This window comes from Oryctolagus cuniculus, chromosome 21 (genome assembly GCF_051225735.1).
Source record: "Oryctolagus cuniculus isolate XC-2025 breed Fujian yellow rabbit chromosome 21, ASM5122573v1, whole genome shotgun sequence".
Lineage (NCBI taxonomy): Eukaryota > Metazoa > Chordata > Mammalia > Lagomorpha > Leporidae > Oryctolagus > Oryctolagus cuniculus.
In genome coordinates this window covers 27,204,322-27,226,099 of record NC_142887.1, presented here as the reverse complement: position 1 = coordinate 27,226,099, position 21,778 = coordinate 27,204,322, and the positions used below count along the sequence as shown (strand labels likewise).

Here is a 21,778-nt window from a genome sequence, read left to right as displayed (position 1 = left end):
CTGCCCCCGCCCAGCTCAGCCTTCCCTTCCCTCTACTCCCACTGCAGTGCCTGGGAGCAGCCGCTGCCCTGGCGCCCGCTGTGAGCGGCGTGGAGCTGGACTCGCTCGTCTCCCAGGTGAAGGACCTGCTGCCAGACCTCGGCGAGGGCTTCATCCTGGCCTGCCTGGAGCACTACCACTACGACCCAGAGCAGGTGATCAACAACATCCTGGAGCAGCGGCTGGCCCCCGCCCTCAGCCAGCTGGACCGCAGCCTGGACAGGTGGGAGAGACCAGGGGAGGAAGCTCCCGGGGCAGGCTCCTCTTGCCTCCTGCTCTTGCTTCCCTGTGGCCCAAGACTCAGCTTGCTGTCTCCTCCCCACAGCCACGTTCCCAGGCATTTACACTAATGCCTGCTTCGGGGAAGGTTCTCACATGCAAAGCCCCCCCCCGCCCCGCACCTTGTGGGCAGGCCAGGGGACGTGACAAAGGGTTGCTGAGTTGCTGAACCTTTCAGCCTCTGCTGTCACCACTTTGCTAATAGATCCTGGAGGGAGGCCAGCCAAGACCTCCAACTTCCCGACTTCCTTCACACCTGCCTTTTAAAGATTTACTTACTTGAAAGGCAAGAGTTCCACAGAGATTGATTGATCTTCTAGCTGTAGTATTTGGTTCACTACCGAAATGGTCACAATGGCTAGGGCTGCGCCAGGCCGAAGGCAGGAGCCTGAACTCCCTCCGGGTCTCCCACAAGGGTACGGGGCCCTATGCACTCACGTCATCTTATGCTCTTTCCCAGGCACATGAGCAGGGAGCTGGCTTGGAAGTGGAGCAGCCGGGACTTGAACTGGTGCTCCTACAGGATGCTGGCATTGCAGGCAGCACCTTAACCTGCTGTACCACAATGCCAGCCCCACACCTGCCCTTGTGGAGTTTGGCCCACTGCTGCCCTGAAGGCCCCATAGGACACCAGGAACAAGTACACGAATGGGCGTTAGTTCCATGAACAAACGATGCTTACCAAGTGAATGAGCACGGTCAGCTCTGCGCCTGTTTGAGACACTGAGGCACAGAGATGGAGTGATCTCTGGCTCCCTACCCCAGGGGGCTGCTGTGGGCAGTAAGGGGGGGTGGGAGGAGCTTAAAGAAACAGAACCCGCGTGAGTGGCACACAGGCCAAGAGGAGCTTCCTCTGAGGTTTGGCTGCCCACCCCACTGGGGCCAGCTGGGGCAGTGCCTCGTCTTCCCCCTAAGGTTTTTAGATCATGTCCTGCGTGTGGCTGCTGAGAGGAAGTGGAAAATCTAATGGCGGGCAGGGAGTGGGGGGCCCGCATTGATTTCCGTGCCACCTCCCAGACAGGTAAAGCCAGACCCCACGCCCCTGCTCACCTCTCGTCACAACGTCTTCCAGAACGACGAGTTTGATGTGTTCAGCAGGGACTCTGTGGACCTGAGCCGGGTGCACAAGGGCAGGAGGTGAGTTCCCAATGCGACGGCGCTAGAAGGGTGGAGAGGAAGCAAGCGAAGCCCGTTAGGAGAGCTGGCCACGGGGCTCAGCTCGCGGCTTCCCAGCAGGGGCGCAGGAGCTCGCATGATTGTGCTCCTGTGGCCAGCAGAAGGCCAGGGGGGGCCAAAACGAGCCTTCTGCCGGCTTCTCCGGCCCTTTGATGTGTGGCCGTCAAGTCTCCAGGTGGTAGAGTGAGGCGGGGCCTCCTACTCTTTGTCCCAATTTTCCCCGGGGTTTGACAAAAGGAGAAATTGAAGGACTTGCACCAAGCGAGCTTTCTAGCAGGCGAAACTACCCCACTTCCAGGCCTTTCTCCTTGTTTTGGGCGTATGTCCTCTCTACTGTGATGGCATTGAGAAGTCCATTCACGATTTATTCATTCATTCCACAAATATTTGCTTGGTGCTTACAGTATTCCAGGCCCAGGATTAATTAGGTTCTGGGCCATAGTGAAACAGCCTGGCCCCTGCCCACGTGGAGTGTGCATTAATCAACTGGTCAAACAAGCTATTGCAGCTGTAACAAACGTGACAAGGTGGGGTCTCGTAGAATCTACGCAGACAGGAAGGCTCATAGAAGACGCCAGGAGTTGAAGGATGAGGAGGGGTTCGTTCTGCCAGGGAGGGGGAGGAGGCCTCCCAAGCAGAGCAACAGCAGGAGCCGCGCCCCTCTGGAAAAGGTCCCCTGCGATGGGAGAAAGCGCCTGCCAAAACAAGGCGGTGGCAGCATCACGCCAGGCCCCCGGAGTTACGGTGTGGTGTTGGGTCATGGGATCCGGAAACCTGGGCCCCTCTGGCCAAGTGTGGCCTGCCCGCTCCCCCATTACATAGACGGGGGGCCCCAGCCCCGTTCTCACAGAAGGAGCTCCAGTGGTAGAGGTACAAGCCACTGCTTCAGCGAGGGCTCCCTGGTGTTGCCCTTCCCTAGGGCTGGCCAAGGGCTTAGGGAGCAGCCTCAGGGCGGCCGTAAAGCCATCAGGCTGGCTGGACAGGAAGTGCTTGCAGACTGCTTAGTCACACACGTTGCAGCCTTGCCAGGTTCCAGGCCAGAGATGTTATCCTGCATCCACGGGCGCTCTTCCTGGCCAGCATGACCTTCCACAGCTCCTGCTGCAGGCGCTGGGCAAACCAGGGCTCCCCTCCCCCTCCAGCCCCGGGAACCTGATTGAGCTTGGGCATCTCTGGACCTGGCCTTTCTTTGACCTTGATCTGTGGGCTTACCCATGGAATTTTAAGGGACCGCTCCCAGCTGTCCTGGTCAGCACAGGGACTGGCACTGAGCCAGCCAGGTGTCCGGGAGCTGTGCCCCTGCTCTGGGCACTCAGGCCTGCCAGGCAGAGAGACTGGGTGGCAAATGTTTACTGAACTCACTGTGTTGTGCAGCCGGGGGCAGACGATTGCAAAGAGGCAAAGCCTTCATTCGTGTGTTCATTATCTGCCTATTAATTCAGCAAATATTTATTAAACGGTTTACTAGCACCAGATACTAGGCTAGACACCAGAGGAACAAGGTGAGCCAGACACCTGGGCCATGCCCTCAGAGGGCACAGAGAGACCGTGGGAAAGCCGGAGCCCATGAAATGGGCAGTGACGGACTGGCAGGCTGCTGGGATACTTGTCCTGTTAGGGGCAGGGCGGAGGGGCTCAGGGCCCATCACGCCGGAGCTGAGGTGCGTGTGTTGTAGAATCAGGGAGGGCACACAGTACGGAAATCTGTTCCTTGGCGTGAGCTGCAGCGCAAGGCACAGAGGGCAGGTTACCTGAGCAGCAGCCTGGCCGCATCCTCTCAGCCTCTGCTTGGCGGTGGTCAGTGTGGTTCCCTTGAGGCTGCAGGAGGGCTCTGACGGTTTCAGCTTGGGCTTCTCGAAATGACCGTGCCAAGAGCAAGTCCAGAGCCGAGCTTCCTGGATTGCTGCGAGATGAGGAAACCCTTCTGGGCTCCCCTTCCATCTCACAGGGGAGAACTGAGTTACAGGGCCAAGGCCTGGGGCTCGAGTGTGGAGTTGGAAAGACCTACATGATGCGGGTTGGTTAGGGGTGAGCTGGAGGGCAGACACCAAGCACATGTACTGCAGGTGTCATGGCCAAGGAAGGAGGAAGCAGTGTGCATACAGTGGGGGAGGGGTCCCCCAACTCCTTGGTACTGGTGCATGGTGTGCCCCCTCATCCCCCAAAGGAAAGCTTCTGGGCCAAAAACATCAGTGCTTCCTGTCTGCCCTTGGTGAGTCACAGAGCACATTAGAGACCCTGGTAGGTCCTGCAGCATGAGCAGCAGGATCCACTCTGCCTGTGGCCACGCAGCTCAGGAAGTGGCCCGGTTCTGCCCCTCTGGATCCCCTGACTTCCCACCTGGAGCAGGAAGGGCTCCTTCCTCCTGAAGGTCAGAAGCGGGAGTCGCCTTCCGGAGGGGCAGTTTGAGTTGGGTCTTGAACAGCCTTGAGGGCACGAGGAGAGGGAAGGTGGTGAGATTGCAGGGGAACTGCTTGTTCTCAGGACTCCCTGTCGTTCCCAGGAGGCCGAGGAGGTGTCCACCCCCCGAGAGCTAGTCTCAAAGCCCCAGTCACGTGTCCAGGCCCAGCTGAAGCCCAGGCCCTCGTATCCGTCTGCACCTGCCTAGATGGGCTGCCCAGGGGCCAGGCTCCGCTGTCCCTACCCATGCCCTCTCCCAGAGTGCAGCCAGGGTGAGGAGAGTTTGCCAGGCTTCTCCTTCTGGGCCTGCCAGGGAGCCACAGACCCAGAGGCCACACAGCGTGAGATGGTTGCCCCACTGCCCAGCACCAGCCACCACAGGTTGTGGCAGGAGGGACAGTGATACTTCGTGTTTGTCTTTGGTCGCCGGCACTCAGGAGGCCCTCAGGCACTGTGTGTTGAATGCATGGGTGTGCCCCTCACAGTGGCACCAACCACCTGGACACGCCGGGGCCCCTTTCACTTCCTGGTCGACACGAAGGATCCCTGTGGCTGAGGTTTCTCCTGGGCCAAAGCCCATGCACCATCCTCTGTGCCACGCCCTGGCGCTCCTGCACTCCAGCAGCCCCTGCCGCTGGAGGCTGTGGGGCCCCTCCCTGCAGACCCCCACTCCGTTTCCAGGGCGCACGCCTCCTTTCCGCACATTTCTTGTTGGCTGTCATTTTCCTGTCTGTCGCCCCCACTCCGCTGTTAATTGATGAGGGCAGATCCATATGTTACCCATTTCTCAATCTCCCTACCTCAGCCTGCATCCCCTTAACAAAGACTGTTGCAGAGGGGCCACATCCTGGCCTGCCAGCAGGGGGTCTGCTGTCCCGACCTGTCCCCGGCTGACAGCCAGACAGACCCAGACACCTGCCCCTCCCTCCACCAAGAGCCAGAGAACACAGGAGTTTTATGGTAGCTGCAGATGACTTTGTGGGTTTTTTTTTTCTCCTTCTCTACCCTTGATGCCTCCCAGAGCCCCGACTTCACAGCTAAGCTGGATTTTCTGGCCTGGTATCTCATCCCAATTTCCCCGCAGGGCTAGAAACTACATCCCACGGGCCTGTGTATGCGCCTGACAAGCCACGTTTTTCTGTAGGTTTGCAAAGCCCGAGTCGGGAGGCTTGAATCCCCACTGAGGCTGTGCTACAGCCTGCGGGGACCCCGGGCCTGTTCCTTTCCCCGCCACTGCACCCATGTTCCCTCACCTGGGACATGATGGGAGTTAGATTTCCAGACTTCTTGGTCCAGGGAAATCTTCCATGGGAGCATGAACTGTGGGACAGAGAGGGCTGCTGTGGTGAAAGGGGTGAGGGGACGAGGCCAGGACCCGTGTGCCCCACACCCCCAAGGTCCCTGGGGCTCCCCCGGCTCGGTAGGAAAGACCGCGGTTAAGATACCTGCCTCCCATGTCGGCTGAATACTAGACCCTGGCTTTTTTCATTTTTTCAATTCTTGTTTGATTTTTATCATTTTATTTGAGGGAGAGAAAGATCTTCCTTCTGCTGATTCACTCCCCCAAATGCCTACAACAGCCAGGGCCGGGCCGGGCCAAAGTCAGGAGCCCAGAACACAATCTGGGACTCCCCCATGGATGACGGGGACTCAGGTACGTGAGCCACCACCTGCTGCCTCTCAGGGTGCACATTAGCAGGAAGCTGGCTCAGAAGCTGAGCGGCCGAGACTCCACCCGGCACTCGGACAGGGGCTGCGGGCATCCCAAGCAGCATCTTAGCCGCTGTGCCAGAGACCCAGCTTCTGGCTCGAGCTTCCTGCTAATGCAGACTGTGGGAGGGTCTGGCATGGGCTCAGGTCATGGACTTCCTGCCACCCATGTGGGAGATCGGGGTTGAATTCCTGGTATCTGGTTGCAGCCCAGCCCAGTGCTTGCTATTGCAGGCATTTGGGGAGTTAACTAGTTGATAGGAGCATGCACGCTTGCTCTCTCACTCTCAGCCTGTTTCTCAAAATAATAATAGATGCTAATTTAAAAAGAAAAGATGAGTGCAACAACGCCGGGCCTTCCTGGGAATTGCCATAGGCATCTGGCGAGGAGCTAACGTGCCCCGGGTCCCACTGTCCACATTGTCCTGCGGCTCGCTTTTTCCCGTGGATGGAAGTCTGAGAATCCCTTCCCTGAGCACAGATGCACAGTGTCAGGGTGCAGCACTGTCACCTGGCCGCTTCACTCCTGATGGATGCTGGTCCCTTTCCATTTTTCACTCTGAAAGGAAAGTCCCTGATCAGCCTCTTGGTGTCCTCAGCCAGCGTGTCTCTGGCACAGTCGCCTTGAGAGGGAACTTCCTGGTGGGAAGGTCTGGATCCTGACAGCAGTTGCTGGGATAACCTCCAGAGTGCTGGAGGTGTTCACGTGGGCACCAGCAGCCGGTGCCAGTCTGAGGGTGCGAGCAGTGCGCTGGGGTCTCTCCAGGCCTCTGCAGCCCACTGCCTTCCCAGCCTCATGGTTTCCCTTCCTCCCTCCCGGCACAGGAAGCAGGAGAACACGCGGAGCCTGGTCAACGACAAGCGGGCGGTGGCAGCGCAGCGGCGGCGCTACGAGCAGTACAGCGTGGTGGTGGAGGAGGTAGGCGCCCAGGCCGGGCCTCTGCTGGGCAGGAAGGCCTCCCACCCCGAGCCCTCTGACCCGGGCTGCTGCTTCTGCAGGTGCCCCTGCAGCCGGGGGACTACCAAGGTGACGACTACGAGGACGAGTACGACGACACCTACGACGGCAACCAGGTGGGCGCCAACGATGCAGACTCGGATGATGAGCTCATCAGCCGCAGGTGAGGCTGCTCCTGCCTCCTAGCCCAGTGCTCCTCCACCCCCAGCTCTCCCCGAGTGCGGTAGCAGGTATTTAATTTTAGGCAGTAGCTGTAACTTAAAATTATTTCATTTATGCATAAGGCAGACAGAGAACTTCTATGCACTGATTCACTATCCAAATGCTTGCGAAGCTAGGGCTGGGCCAGGCTGAAGCCAGGAGCCTGGAGCTCATTCTGGGCCTCCCGGGGAATATATTAGCAGGGAGCTGGATCAGAAGCAGAGCTGAACGCGAAGCCAGGGGCGCCGATGTGGGTCGCAGGCAGCCCAAGCGGCATCTTAACCACGGCACCAAACTCCTGCCCATTTTGCATTTTTCTTCTCAAGTGCAGAAAGCTGTTCCCAGCGGAGATTCCCGGTACACATCAAAGCAGAGCTGCCTGCCTGACGGGGAGACTGGGGCCCTCCAGCCCCAGCTCAGCTCCCTCCTGCGCCCACATCAGACCTCACTGCTCTCAAAGAACCTGGAGGCGGAAGCCAAACCAGCTTGAGAAACACTCTGCTGTCTCCTGAGCCCAGCCTCACCCTTGTCTTTGATCTCTCTCTCTCTCCAAACCTGCAGGCCCTTCACCACCCCTCAGGTGCTGAGAACCAGGGTGCCCGGAGAAGGGCAGGAGGAAGACGATGAGGACGATGAAGAGGAGGCTGAGAACGAGGCCCCCAAGGTACCCCTTCCTTCGGCAGAGGGCAGGGGGTGGCTGCAGTTCTGCAGGGTGAATCCCGGCTCTGCCGGGGCGAGGGGACCCTTCCCACTGGCAGAGCACCTGGCCCGGAGCTCGCCCCCACTGCCCACCGAGGGCCCAGGGGACAGATGAGAGGCCGGGTCTCTGAGGAGCCTGGGGGCAGGGCAGCCGACACTGCTGTGCCCAGGGTGGCGTTGTTAAAATCACAGGAGACCCAGGGCCCTCGGGGTCATCTGGACTGGTGGGTTTGCAAATTCTGTTTTTGAGCAGCTAAACTTTAAGTGAAAATCTTAACTAAAACCTCAACATATAAAACAGATAAAAGTGTAACCACTCATGCTAAATGAGGCAGCAGCCTGGGACCTGAGGTCCCTTATGCTTTCCCACCAGGGTGAGACCAGGTCGGCCACGTACCTGAACGGCAGGGCCTGGGGGGAAGCAAATGCCCCGCGCTGGGGGCTCCCTTCTTCCAGATTTGTGTGTACATCTACCAGTCTGTACCTGTTACAAAGACTGCCGGCCACTGTCGCGACAGCTCCCGAACCCCCCTCCACTCCCACCCCGCCCTGGGCCTGGCTTCTTGTTCTGTTGTTGGCACAGAGAGCTCTCCCCTGCTGCCGGTGCCAGAGTGGGGCTCGGCCTCCGCTCCAGCTCCAGGGCCGAGCACCTGGCCTCCAGGCCGGCTCTGGTGGCTCTCCTGGCCCCGTGGCCTCTCTTGTAGCCGTCCTGGCCTGCCCCTTGCTCCCATTTCTCCTCATCTTGCTATACTTAGGGTTCCTTCAGCTGCCTCCCCCCAGCAAAGAGGTGGGCCGGGGGCTTCTGAAGGGAACCTCAGACCACAGCAAGCCCAGCTGCATCCTGGGATATTACCCCACAAGTGCTATGGGGGCAGCCTCAGAAACCCTTCGAGCCTGGCGTCTCCACAGCTCCTAAATCCATGTTTTGTCTGCCCACCTTCCACAGCCCGACCATTTTGTGCAAGATCCTGCAGTGCTGAGGGAGAAGGCAGAAGCCAGGCGCATGGCCTTCCTCGCCAGGAAGGGGTGAGCATTCAGGGAGCTGTTTATGCTGGGGGTGGGGAAGGCCCAGCCCCCCTCTCAGAAAACCCACATGGATCTCAGTGCTGCGTGCGTGCGTGTGGGCTCTCCCTGCAGCCCTGTGAAGTGACGGTTGTCATTGTCCTCAGTGTACAGATGAGGCGAGTCAGGGCCAGAGATGCTGGGTAAGCTGCTGCGGTCACACAGCAAGTGGGTGGTGGAGCAGAGACTGAGCCCCGCTCTCTGTCTGTACTCGTAACCGTTACTTGCAAGGGGTTTATCACCCAGCATCAGAGCCCAGGGTGTGCAGAGCTGGCTGGGGCAGGCAGAGTGTGAAGTGGGAGAGGGGCAGGTGCTGTGGCACAGTGGGTGAAGCCACTGCTTGGGATACCTGCACCCCATATCCGAGTACCTGAGATCCAGCTTCCTGCTAATGCACCCGGAAGGCAGGTGATGGCCCAAGTGCCTGGGTTCCTCCACCCAGACGGAGTTCCTGCCTCCTGGCTTTGGCCCGACCTAGCCCAGGTGTTGTGGGTACTTGGAGAGTGAACCAGCACATGGAGGATCTGTGTCTGTGCTTTCAAATGAATAAAACTTTTAAAGAATGTAGGAGAGCCCAGACAGACCCCCTTTGTGTCTGAGAGGCACAGCAGGGACAGGAGCACTTAGGGTGGGAGGGCAGAAGGGCACGCGGCCGTAGGCCTGGTCAGGGAGAGGGATCCTCGGGGCAGAGCCCGGCACCTCTCCAGCGGGAAGCGGGTCAGAGGGACCGTGGATCTCCCTGCACTTAAGGCCAAGCCGGAAGCAGCAACCCAGTCCCCTGTCCTGGCCCTGGGACTCAGGCAGCGCTGCCTCCTGTGTGGGCAAGGCCTGAGGGAGAAGGAAGGCTTTTGGGTGTCACTCAGAAAGCAAGGGGGAGCCACCGAAGGTTGTTAAGCAGGGAGAGGACCAAACCGTCCCCGCCTGCCGAGTGCAGGGCTCTGCCTGCAAGGGTCTTGTGAGCACCCTGGGCTCTGGAGGCCACCAGGCAAGGCCGTGGGGGTCTTCCCTGGAGCACGTGGCCCTGCACAGCCCAGACAGACAGGGGACCCATCCCCGGAACCCCTCCTCCACTCCCGCAGGCTGCTCCCCAGCTGAGCCCCGGCCTTGGGGCTCCACGTCTCCTCCCATCCAAAGCTAGGACATGGGTGACCCACCCAGGCTGTGGGTTCTTCCCACCAGACGGTCTTCCTGCTGATGGGTTCTGGTGGTGTCTCGCTCAGGTACCGGCATGACAGCTCTGCCGCAGTGGCCGGCAGCCCGCGGGGCCACGGGCAGAGCCGTGAGACAACGCAGGAGCGCAGGAAGAAGGAAGCCAACAAGGCGACGAGAGCCAACCACAACCGCAGAACCATGGCCGACCGCAAGAGGAGCAAAGGCATGATCCCCTCCTGAGGCCGCTGCGCCGGGGCCCAGCGCCTGGGAAGGCCGCCTCACTGCCTACCAGCCCGCTGCGAGCGCTCCTTGCAGAACACACAGTGCCTTAACCGCAGCGAGCAGGCACCTTCCCCTAGCTGTGCAGGCGGGAGAGGGGCGGGGACGGAGCCCTGAGGCCCCCAACCTCCTGCAGGAGACACCACTTCCCGGTCAACAGGAAACCTGTATATTCACAAACAAAGACCTGCAAATAAAGTTTTTGACCCTTTCAACCAGTGACGCAGGATGTACCCATGACCAATCTGGGGCCGGGGCCAGGGCGGGATGGTCCCTGTGCTCGCCTCTTGCCTGTAGCCCCTTCTCGAGTTGCTCTGTCTCGCGTGTGGCCCTCAGAACATCACCCCCTCTCAGCCTCCAGCCGCTGCCTGTGGATGAAGACCTGGAGGGTCTTTGACGACCCAACCCCAGCAGGGAGGTGCTATCCTCGGCCCGGCAGGACAGATGAGCAAGGTGCGGCACGGAGGGCAAAGCTGCCTGCCTGCCCAGGCTGTGGCCAGGAAGTGACAGCACAGAGTGGACACTCAGCCTGACCCCTGGCCTCCATGGGGTGCCAGAGCCCCGGGGGTGATGTCATGTCTCAGCTGCTCCAGAATGCAGTGCCACGTGGGTGCTCAGACACTTCATTAAATCCCCCAAACCCAGTGAGGTGGCCTGCCACGCCCTGGTGAAGCAGGTGGGACCCAGGCTGGCTTTCTCGAAGGCCCCTCCCAGGCAGGGCCACCCAGTTCCTCGAGGGCAGGGACTGGCAGGCCTCCCCAAATGCTGCCAGTCAGCAGCGGTTCAACAGTGGGGCGTCCGCAGGGCTGACGTAGCCCAGGCTGTCCTGGACGGAGGCCATCGGCCAAGGCCGTGCCCGGCCAGACCTTGACAGGTCCCCCGGCTGCTCCTGTGGCTTCTCTGCACGTGGTTAGCGGAGAGGGAAGCTCGGGCAGACAGCCACTTGATGAATCGGTCGAGTTCGGAGAGCGCACACAAGTGAAAATCAATAGCCATCCCTCCGTGTCTCGCCGGAGCCAGGTGTGTTTGAGATGCAGGGCAGGTACGGGGCTGTTGTCCTCGCCTGAGCTGAGAGCAGGCCCAGGGCTGCCGTCCTCAGCGGCAGCAGGAAGACCCTGGTTCCTCCCGGCCAGCCCCGTGGCAGGGGTCCTTGGTCTTCTCTGCCCAAGTTCAGACCAGCACTTGTCTCGAGCTGGGTCAGGGGAGGGGGTGCCCCATGCACCTTCTCTGGGTCATCGGTGCCCACCCACCCCCACCCCACCCCCCCCAGCCACCTAGAACCACGTTCAGGCCTCACATGCGCCTCCTGGCTGCATGGATTTAAGATGGCTTTTCTCATTTTCCATAATACAGTGCCAGTGCAACCTAGTCTCCCTTTAACAGTTAGCCTGGTGTTCACGAGCACACCCCTCACCTCTGGGGGCCTCAGCCTGCTGGACCCCATGAATGGTTTCCACTTGGTGCCGGTTAACCCTTAGTGTGAGGTCTCAAGAGTGAAGATTGGCATCGTGGTGCACAGGGTGAAGCTGCAGCCTGCCACGCCAGCATCCCATGGTTCAGGTGCCGGCTGCTCCACTTCTGGTCCAGCTCCCCACTAATGCACCTGGGAGAGCAGTGCAGGATGACTCAAGTACTTGGCCCTGCCAGAGACCTGGATGGAGTCCCTGGCCCCTGGCGTTTTCAAAGGCAAGAGCCCTGCCCCGTCGCTGGGTCCGCCCGTCGCCTCTCCTGTGCAGATGCTTGCTGAGGGCCTTCTCTGGACCCCTAGCAGAGACCACGACTGTCACATTTCCTGGGAAGCCCTTAAGGCCTCGTGTCTCCTAGAGGCCCGGGCTTGAGTGTCTTGTTGCTGGTGTGTGAGTGGCAGCAGTCGTGGCCTGTATATTGAAGCCAGACTTCCGTGCCTCCCAGAGGTGGAGGGGCAGAGCTGACGGTTGTTTATGAAAAGAGCCTGAGAGGCTGACGCCGCGGCTCACTAGGCTTATCCTCCGCCTAGCGGCGCCGGCACACCGGGTTCTAGTCCCGGTCGGGGCGCTGGATTCTGTCCTGGTTGCCCCTCTTCCAGGCCAGCTCTCTGCTGTGGCCAGGGAGTGCAGTGGAGGATGGCCCAAGTGCTTGGGCCCTGCACCCCATGGGAGACCAGGAGAAGTACCTGGCTCCTGCCTTCGGATCAGCGCGGTGCACCGGCCGCAGCGGCCATTGTAGGGTGAACCAACGGCAAAGGAAGACCTTTATCTCTCTCTCTCTCTCTCTCTCACTGTCCACTCTGCCTGTCAAAAACAAAAACAAAAACAAACAAAAAAAAAAAAAAAAAAAAAAGAGCCTGAGAGGCCCTTTGCGCTGGAGGAGGCACAAAACCTGCCCAGAGCCCATGACAGATTAGCAGCAGAGCCTTAGACACATGCTGCCCAAGTCGTCCCTGCACCAGCTAGGTGCAGTCAGAGAGGATGTGATTGGCCAGAACCTGCGTGTCCCTGTCACTCCAGGAGCTCAGGTCTTATAATGCAAGGAGAGAAACAAAAGTACACAAAAAAATGCTGAGGGAGGCTACCATTGTCACTCTGCTTTTCAAATAAGAATCTTTTTAATTGGAAAAGCCGGGTGTTGTGGCACAGCAAGATTAAACTGCCGCTCGTGTCCCTTACCAAGTGCCTGGTTTGAGTCCCGGCTACTCCACTTACGACCCAGCTTCCTGCCAGTGTGCCTGGGAAGGCAGCAGGTGAGGACTCAAATACCTGAGTCCCTGCTACCCACATGGAGACACAGATGGAGCTCCTGGCCTCTGGCTTTGGCCTGGCCCAGCCCTGGCTATTGCAGACACTTGGGGAGTGGACCAGTGGATGGAAGATCTCTATTGTTTCTCGGCCTTTCACATAAGAAAAAAAAAAAAAGTGCCGGTTGGGAGGGTGTTGTATAGCCCTTTAAAATGGCAACGACAGGTGCCAGTGTTGTGGCTCAGAGGGTTAAGCCATGGCCTGCAATGATGGCAGTCCATATGGACACCAGTTCAAGTCCTGGCTTCTCCTCTCCTGATCCAGCTTCCTGCTATGTGCCTAGGAAGGCAGTTTGGGCCCTGGCCACCCACGCAGACCCAGAAGGAGATCCATACTCCCATCTTCAGCCTGTCCCCCACCTGGCCTTTGTGGCCATTTGGGAAGTGAACCAATGGATGGAAGATACATCTCTCTGGGTGTGTCTCTCCCTCTAACTCTGCCTTTCAAATACATAAATACTTTAATGGCATCAACAGAGACTTGATAGCAACATGAGAAACAATACAACTTTTTTTAAGATTTATTTGAAAGGCAGAGTTACAGAAAGAGGTAGAGACAAAAAAATTTTCATGAATTTTTGAAAAAATTTAAAAGCAGGGGCCAGCGCTGTGGCATAGCAGGTAAAGCCACCGATTGCAGTGCTGGCATCCCATATGGGCGCCAGTTCGAGTCCCAGCTGCTCCTCTTCCAATCCAGCTCCTGCTAAAGCGCCTGGAAAAGCAGTGGAAGATGACCCAAGTTCCTGGGTCCCTGCCACCCATGTGGGAGACCCTGAAGAAGCTCCTGGCTCCTGACTTCAGACTGGCCCAGCCCTGGCCATTGTGGCCATTGAGGAGTGAACCAGCAGATGGAAAATCTGTCTTGCCCTCCCTTCTCTAACTCTGCCTTTCAAATAAGTAAATAAATCTTCAAAAAAGGAAAAAAACAGTGTGGGTGATGACGATAGTGAGCCCGCAATGATTTGTAGCAAGAATAAAGGCACTTAGATAGAACATGGCGTGGCCAGGGGTGCTGCTGTTTGCTTTCCTCGCATTCTCATTGAATCCTTACCAGGTAGGTGTAGAAGAGAAAAACCAAGGTACAGGGAGGGGCCAGGTGACCTGCACAAGGTCACACAGTTAGCAGGTGACCTGAGGAAGTCTCCCATGGTCTCCCAAGGCCCTGGTCTTCACCACTTAACCTGCCATTCCCTCGGTCCCCCAGCCTGCATCCCTGTTGCTGTTGTTACAATGAAAGAGAATTTAGCAGGTAAAGTCACTGCAGAATGAGAGGCTAAGAAACCCCATTTCAGGGCCAGAGTCGTGGTGTCGTGGGTAACACTGCCTCCTGAGATACCCGTATCCCACATGGGTGGCGATTCACACATCCCGGCTACTCCACTTCTGATCCAGCTCCCAGCTAACGGCCTCAGAAAATGCAGAAGGTGGCCCAAGTGCTTGGGCCCCTGCCACCCACATGAGAGACCTGGAAGAAACTCCTGGCCCTGGCCTGGCCCAGCCCCGGGCATGTGGCCATCCAGTGGATGGAAGATATTTCTGTGTCTTCCTTTCTTTGTAAATCTTTCATATAAATAAACAAATGTTTAAAAAGCAAGCAATCCCGTTTCTCAGGCCAGGCTGGTGGGACTCCAGTTATGCCTCTGTTAGACCATTTGGTACTAACGTCCCACTGATCTCAGCTCTTCCATTTTTCCCCAGTTTTCATATCCACTTCTCCTGTGTGTCCAGTCTCCTGTTGAGCCCACCAAAGAATTCCTCACTTTTGTCTCTAGGGGGAAGGGGAGAAGGTTGGGCGTTCTCAGCTGAGTTGGTGACTGCACAGCCAGCCAACAAGCATGGAAGCCTGGGAAGAAGTCCCAGAGGAAGGGCCGCAGGGCACACCAGGCCGTGGTCCAGGCGCTGGCCCGGAGCAGCAACTGTCAGTGTCCACTGCCTATGCCAGTGCGCCTATCCAGCTCACAGGCACCGGGGACATCTGGGTGCCAGGCAGCTGTGAGAAAGACCTGTCCCCGCCTTCCTGGGGCCCAGAGTGCACGGGGCCTATGAACTCTAGGGTACGCGGCAAAGTGGGGCGTCCTCGGCTACCACTTGGGTGTCCACACTTCCACTGAAGAGCCGGGGGTCAAGTCCCACTTCCACTTCCTATCCAGTTTCCTGCCAGGGTGCACCCTGGGAGGCAGCAGGTGATGGCCCGGGTGCTTGGGTCCCTCCCACCCACGTGGGAGAACAGGATGGAGTTCCTGGCCCAGCTTCAGCTGTTGTGTTTGAGGACTAAACTAGCAAATGAATATGTGTATGTTTGTGTGTGCGTGTCTGTCTTCTCTCTCCCCCACCCCAGCCTTTCAAATAAGTGAAACCAAATAAACTATAAAAACAGTATTTGAAAAAAAAATGATTGGTAATAATTGTGCCGAGTGCTAATAAACAAACAAGTGAAAGAGAGGTCAATAGAAATAGGCAGAGAACGGCCGGCGCCGCGGCTCACTAGGCTAATCCTCCGCCTTGCGGCGCCGGCACACCGGGTTCTAGTCCTGGTCGGGGCGCCGGATTCTGTCCCGGTTGCCCCTCTTCCAGGCCAGCTCTCTGCTGTGGCCAGGGAGTGCAGTGGAGGATGGCCCAAGTCCTTGGGCCCTGCACCCCATGGGACACCGGGAGAAGTACCTGGCTCCTGCCATCAGATCAGCACGATGCGCCGGCTGCGGCGGCCATTGGAGGGTGAACCAACGGCAAAGGAAGACCTTTCTCTCTGTCTTTCTCACTGTCCACTCTGCCTGTCAAAAAAAAAAAAAAAAAAAAAAGGCAGCAGCAGCAGCTGGGTGTTAGAGGCAGAGAGGTCAGAGGTGAGGAGGGCGTGTGCAGCCAGGGGGCGCCAGAGCTCTGGGGGACCCACTTGGGGGGTGTAACCCAGAGAGGGAGGGATGGCGCCAGGGCCCAGAGGGAGGCTCCCCAGACCTCTAGCCTCACCAAGCTCTGTCCTGCAAGGGAGGGAGCTTGTTGCCACGCGGCAGCCCGAGCCAGTAGGGGGATGGGAATTCATTCTGTCTAAAGGTTTTGCCTCCATCTCCAGCCCCACGTGGGCGGGGTTGTGGAGGATGTGGGGGGAGGATGGGGGTGGGGGAGAGGGTGTCCTTAAACTGAGCAGGAAATCCTACTTTGCTCACCCTGGAAATTCTCTTCCAACAATCCCCAAGAGAATTTACAGACTGGCAGAACACACAGAACCTTAAGGGGCATTTAGTTTAATTTTCTCAACCTATGCAACCCCTCCCCCACCAGCCCCACCTCAGGCCCTGGGGGCTTCAGCCCATCTCCCCTGCCATGAAGATTTCCCCTGGGTTTATTTATTTTTTAAGACTTATTTGAGGCCGGTGCCGTGGCTCACTAGGCTAATCCTCCGCCTGCGGCACCGGCACACCGGATTCTAGTCCCGGTTGGGGTGCCGGATTCTGTCCCAGTTGCCCCTCTTCCAGTCCAGCTCTCTGCTATGGCCCAGGAGTGCAGTGGAGGATGGCCCAAGTGCTTGGGCCCCTGCACCTGCGTGGGAGACCTGGAAGAAGCTCCTGGCTTCGGATTGGCATAGCTCCGACCATTGCAATCAACTGGGGAGTGAACCAACAGATTGAAGGCCTCTCCCTCTTTTTCCTCTACTCTCTGTGTAATGCTGACTTTGAAATAAATAAATCTTTAAAAAAAAAAAAAAAAAGACAAGCTGTACCTGAGTTAATGTGAAGATTGTAATTGATAATAGTTTCCCATAGGCCTTAGGTCAGCTTGACCCAAGTAACCATGTATTCCGCCTCCCTTTCTCATGGTTTTTGCCTTTATAAACCCTGTTGCTTTGAGCTTCGGGATCGAGCTCCCCACCGCCGGCAATAAAGGACAGTCAATTTGTCAATGTGTGGTGCTCCTCTGTTTGCACTCGCTCAGGTACAACACTGTGAGAAATGGGGACAATCATTCCTACCCCCACCCCCACCCCCGCCTCATGGGCACAGGGAACGGTCAAGGTCAGGTGAGGTCATGACTCGGGATGGGGGTGAGGAGGTTCCTCTGAAATCGGTGAATCCGGTTGACATGGGAGAGAGATGGAAATTGCCTGGCTCCATCCCAGATTTGGGGACAAAGGCGAGAAAGAAGGGGCAGGCATTGGGGGTGGCAGTAGAGTTGCCACTTGGGATACCTGCAGCTCCTATCAGAGCTCCTGGGTTCCAGTCCTGGCTGTTCTGCTTCTCACCCAGGGCCCTGCTAATGTGCACGCTGGGAGGGAGCTCAAGCGCTTGGGTCCCTGCCACCCCTGTAGGTGACCTAGATTGAGTTCCGGGCTGTTGGCTTCAGCTTGGCCCAAGCCTGGCTGTCTGGGGCATTTGGGGAGTGAACCAGCAGATGGGAGACTTCTGTCTCTGTTTCTCTTTCTCTGCCTTTCAAATAAAATAAACAACAACAAAAATCATCGTTTAAAAAGGAGGAAGGGAAGAGAGCAGGCTGATGGGCAGGCCGGCTGCTCCGCCCTCAGGCCAGTTCCCACCTCTGCTGTCCTTGAACCGCCCTGGCAGAAAACTGCACAAACCACCTGCTACCCCCAGGGGGCGCAGGTTCTCGGGTGGGCAGCTTTGGACAGAGTGTCCCCAGGACAGTCAGGGGGTGGCTCCAACTCTAGGACTTTTGCTTCCCTGGTTCCTTCAAGGAACAGCCTCTCCCCGGGGCCCCTGCCTCCAGGCGAGCCTAGGAACCGTGTAGCCGATACTGCTTTGTTGTTTTAGGTTTTTTAAATGTATTTATTGGAGGTGGGGCCGGGGCAGGCTGGCTGATGCCCACAATGGCGTGGGCTGGGCCTGGGCTGAAGCCAGGCACCAGGAACTCCATCCAGGTCTCCCACGTGGCTGGCAGGGCCCAGTGTCTTGAGCCATCACTACTGCCTCCCAGGGTCTCCACTAGCAGGAAGCTGCAGTCAGGAGATGCTCCGATGCGGGACGTGGCGTTGGCACTTCTGCGCTGACTTCCTGTCCCCTGCGTCTCTTTGGAGGAGAACTTGCTTAGAGGAAGATGAGGCTGAACTCCCCGGTGTCACATGCCGGAACGGGCAGGGTCCAGCCTCCAGGGCTGATGGGCTCTGACACGGGACATCAGCAACAGCTGAGGGCCAGCTCCCTCGTCAGTGGGAGGGGAGGTAACTGGTCACACCTGGACAACAGCCACCCCGCTCGGGACAGGCTGCAGAGAAAGGCGCAGGTGCACCCACTACGTGCGATGGCCAGACCAGACCTTTTCCCGGGGCGGTCTGGGACGCCTGACAGTTGGTGGCCTACTCGGCCCTTGTCTTTCATTCAGAGCAGGGCTCGGGGATCAGAGCTGAGCTCTGTGGCTGTGAGCAAAGGGGCTTCACCTTTGAAAGAGGGAGAGACACAGAGAGATCGTCTACCCGCTGCTTCACCCCCAGATGGATGCAACAGCCGGAGCTGCGCCAGGCCGAAGCCAGGAGCTTTTTCTGGGTCTTGCCAGTGGGTGACAGGGGCCCAAATACTGGAGCCATCCTCCACTGCTTTTCCTAGGCACATTAGCAGGGAGCTGGATTGGAAGTGGAGCAGCCGGGATTTGAACCAGCACCTATATGGGAGGCTGGCGTCCCAGCTGGTGGCCTCGCCGGCTGTGCCACAATGCCAGCCCCTGAATACGTCAATTTCCAATCCAGGCTCTCATCTCCCCGGTAAGCCATGCCCATTGTGTGCACACTGGAACAGAATTTATTGAACCGCGAGGGAACATTCACGCCGAGTGTGGGCTGTGCCACACAGAGGAATGCCCAACGTGAGTGGGCCAAAGCGTTGCCCGGAAATCAGGGGGAAAAAAAAACCAAAACAACAACAACAACACAACACAGTACCTTTGAGCACAGGAGAGCGTCCCTCTGTGGAAAGAGAGAAAAACAGGGGCCGTACTCCCTCCTTCCTGCTGCCTATTTTTATAAGGAAGGGGGCAACACCCCCAAATTGGATATACAGCTGGGGTGGGGTCTGAGCATGCGCCCTGGTCCCAGGTGGGACAGGTGCATCCTGGGGAGGTGGGCGTATCAAGCCGACAGTTAAAGAGATAGGGTTAACTTTGCAGGGATACAAGAGTTCCACCTGCCTAAACTTTTTTTTTTTTTTTTTTTTACAAGCAGAGTGGACAGTGAGAGAGAGAGAAAGGTCTTCCTTTGCCATTGGTTCACCCTCCAATGGCCGCCAGCGCACCGCGCTGATCCGAAGTCAGGAGCCAGGTGCTTATCCTGGTCTCCCATGCGGGTGCAGGGCCCAAGCACCTGGGCCATCCTCCACTGCACTCCCTGGCCACAGCAGAGAGCTGGACAGGAAGAAGGGCAACCAGGACAGAATCCGGCGCCCTGACCGGGACTAGAACCCCGTGTGCTGGCACCGCAAGGTGAAGGATTAGCCTATTGAGCTGTGGCACCAGCCCCACCTGCTTGAACTTTAACTAGCTAGTTACACTGTATCACAATCACCTCTGACTGGGCGAGGCCAAAACCAGGAGCCAGAAGCCAAGTTTCCTCTGGGTCTCCCCACATCGGTGCACATCGGTGCAGGGGCCCAAGCATCTGGGCCATCTTTTCCCAGGCACTTCAGCAGGGAGCTGGAGCAGAAGTGGAGCAGCCGGGACTTGAACCGGCGCTCTCCTATAGGATGCCAGTGTCACAGGCAGCAGCTTACCCCGCTCGCCACAGTGCCGGCCCTACAGTTGCTTTGTTTGTAAACTGGCGATGCTGGCAGGGTGACTGGAACAGGGTGTGTACTGTCCCTGCCTGCTGGGACACAGCCAAGAGGGGAGGGTTGGGGTGCACAGAAAGCCAGGTGGGGTGCTGGTGGGAGGCACCTGTCACGCCCTCCTGGGTCCCTGTGAGCAGAGCCCTCGCAAGCTCACTCTCTTGGCATAACTGCCCTGGACCCCTCAGGACTGTTCTTCCAGAAGCCTCTGGGCTCTTGATGGCCAGAACACTCAGAAGCCAGACCGACAAGCATAGTCCAGCCTGGGGCGTGTGTGACAGGTGCCCTAGAGGTTACCTCCCTGGATCCTCTAAATGAAACCAGGCCTTAGGTGAGATGACAAGCCTCATCTGCGCATGCAGTCTCTCACTCAGCTTGCAAAGATCTCCGGATAGAATCAAAACCCAGGTTTGCCAGGCTCCAAGGTCCATGCTGTCAGCCCCTTGTATTTCCTCCCTCCCTCCAGCTCGGCACTGGCACTGGCAGCCATGATACTGCACAGCTGGGGGGGCTCAGCATGGAAGAGCGCCTATCACCTCCTTGGTTCTACACGCCCTACCTCTGCTGATACAACCTATAACTCAGGTCAGTCTATGGACAGAGGGGCCAGTGAAGGAGAGGAGAGGCGAAGTTGGATCTTTCCCCCACCGCCAATCTCTGCTCTGCACAGCCTTCCATGTCCAGCAGTGGAGGGGAGAGATGCGCTTCCAGGGCTCAGTCTGAAGGAACTCAGGTGTCACATGGAACCGAACGGCAGCCCTAGGTCAGGAGGCGGCTCTCGCAGGGGGAGGCCTGTGAGGAGGGAGTGGGCTGGGCGGGGGAAGCCAAGAGAGGGCTCCGTTACACGGTGGAAAGGTGCATGGGAGAGATAAGAGCTGCCCGAGGAAGACAGGAGGCTGCGGGGCTTACAACAGCGTCAGAGGCGTTGGAAACAAGATTGTCAAGGGGCACAATGGAGAACACCAGGGCCGCAGGGGCAGGGGGAGGGAGGGAGCAGGGTTTGAAAGCAGCGGGGATAAGGCAGGGGTGGCACGTGCGTGAGTCAGCCCCGCACAGCCATCCCCTCTCGGAGTCCTGTGGATCAAATGTGCTAATGAGACGCTGGCCCCTGAAGACGGCGCAGGGAGCCCCATCAATCCATTTGCTGCCGCGTCTGCGTAACAAGTTCACCCTTAATCGACCCAGGCTGAGCACCTCACAAGCTCCATCCCGACACCCTCTGCCTCCCCCCGCCCCGAGCTATTATTATCATAACTCGCCCAAGGTCTCCCAGCTGGAGCACAGTGGAGCTGGGATTGAGTCTCAGGTGTGGCCGGGTCCCAGCATCCACGCCCAGGCGCAAGGTGCTGGCGAGGAGCGGCTGGGCGAGGCAGGCCCCTGCTCGGCAGGGTTAGAGGAGCCTGGGTTTTCAGCGTTAGGCAAAGGAACTGGGAGTTGATCTTGTGGGTAATGGGGAGCCATGGAGGGCGCTTGAGCAGGGGAGCTGATCTGGCAGCTTTGCAAGGCAAGGCTCTATGTGGGTGTCTGAAGGGGGTAAAAGCCAGGAGCTGCAGGAAGGCGGCCAGCTGGGCAGCTCCCAGCCAGCACTTCCTCCACATTCCTTCGTGACCTTGTCCTTGGTGCTGGCTGCGGTCTGCCCTTGGCATTCAGTCTATCTCCAAGCCCAAGTGCGTCAGGCCAAGGCGCCAAGGAGGAGAGGGAAAAGGATGCTTCCATGGCTATCCTCCGGAGCCGAGACTCCCCACTGCACTCTCACTGGCTGTGTTACCCTGGGCAAGGCAGGGACCCTCTCTGAGCCTCCTTTTCCACACCTCGGAACGGGGGCGCCGCGGCTCCGAGCACCCTGGCCCTGGGCGGGTGCCCAGAGCGGCAGCTATTTTTGTGTGCGCTCGTCTGTGGGCGCCGGTTGCCTGCCCTGGTACAGACTGTCCGTCCTCCCGGATCGCTCAGCAGCTGCCACAACCTTCGTCTTGCCCAAGGAATTTGTATTCCTTCCACCGTGCCCGCGCGGCTCAGGCGCTTAAAATTCATTGATTTCTGTCCTTTCCCTGGAAGACTTCAAACTCATTTGTAGGACGATCCTCGGGCCTTGTTTTGGGAAGGAAGGGCTGGGTTCCGGGAAAGGAATCTGGGGCTTTTTTTTTTTTTTTTTTTTTTAATAAGGTGCATGGCTCCCTGCCCTGATGACAAAAGGCAGTAATGTGCCCGGCGCCCGGCGTCGATCGCACAAGTAAGCAAAGAAAAACCGCCGAGAACCCCCTGTGCAGAAGGCACCGCGGTTAGGACCTGAGT

The 21,778-nt window shown here is 58.2% G+C and overlaps 1 protein-coding gene across 25 annotated transcripts in view; it reads left to right on the top strand.

Annotated features, from left to right (window-relative positions):
- Positions 1-10,170, top strand: part of ASCC2 (activating signal cointegrator 1 complex subunit 2) — a 42,960-nt gene extending 32,790 nt beyond the window's left edge. For all 25 annotated transcript variants that reach the window (XM_089323359.1, XM_070065789.2, XM_089323355.1 and 22 more), the window contains 7 exons: positions 48-262; positions 1,336-1,455; positions 6,430-6,523; positions 6,604-6,725; positions 7,325-7,427; positions 8,409-8,488; positions 9,745-10,170. In XM_089323359.1, coding sequence (XP_089179485.1) covers positions 48-262; positions 1,336-1,455; positions 6,430-6,523; positions 6,604-6,725; positions 7,325-7,427; positions 8,409-8,488; positions 9,745-9,916 — 906 coding nt within the window. In that variant the 3' untranslated portion in view covers positions 9,917-10,170. The remainder of the gene's footprint in view (positions 1-47; positions 263-1,335; positions 1,456-6,429; positions 6,524-6,603; positions 6,726-7,324; positions 7,428-8,408; positions 8,489-9,744) is intronic.
- Positions 10,171-21,778: the final 11,608 nt, after the last annotated feature.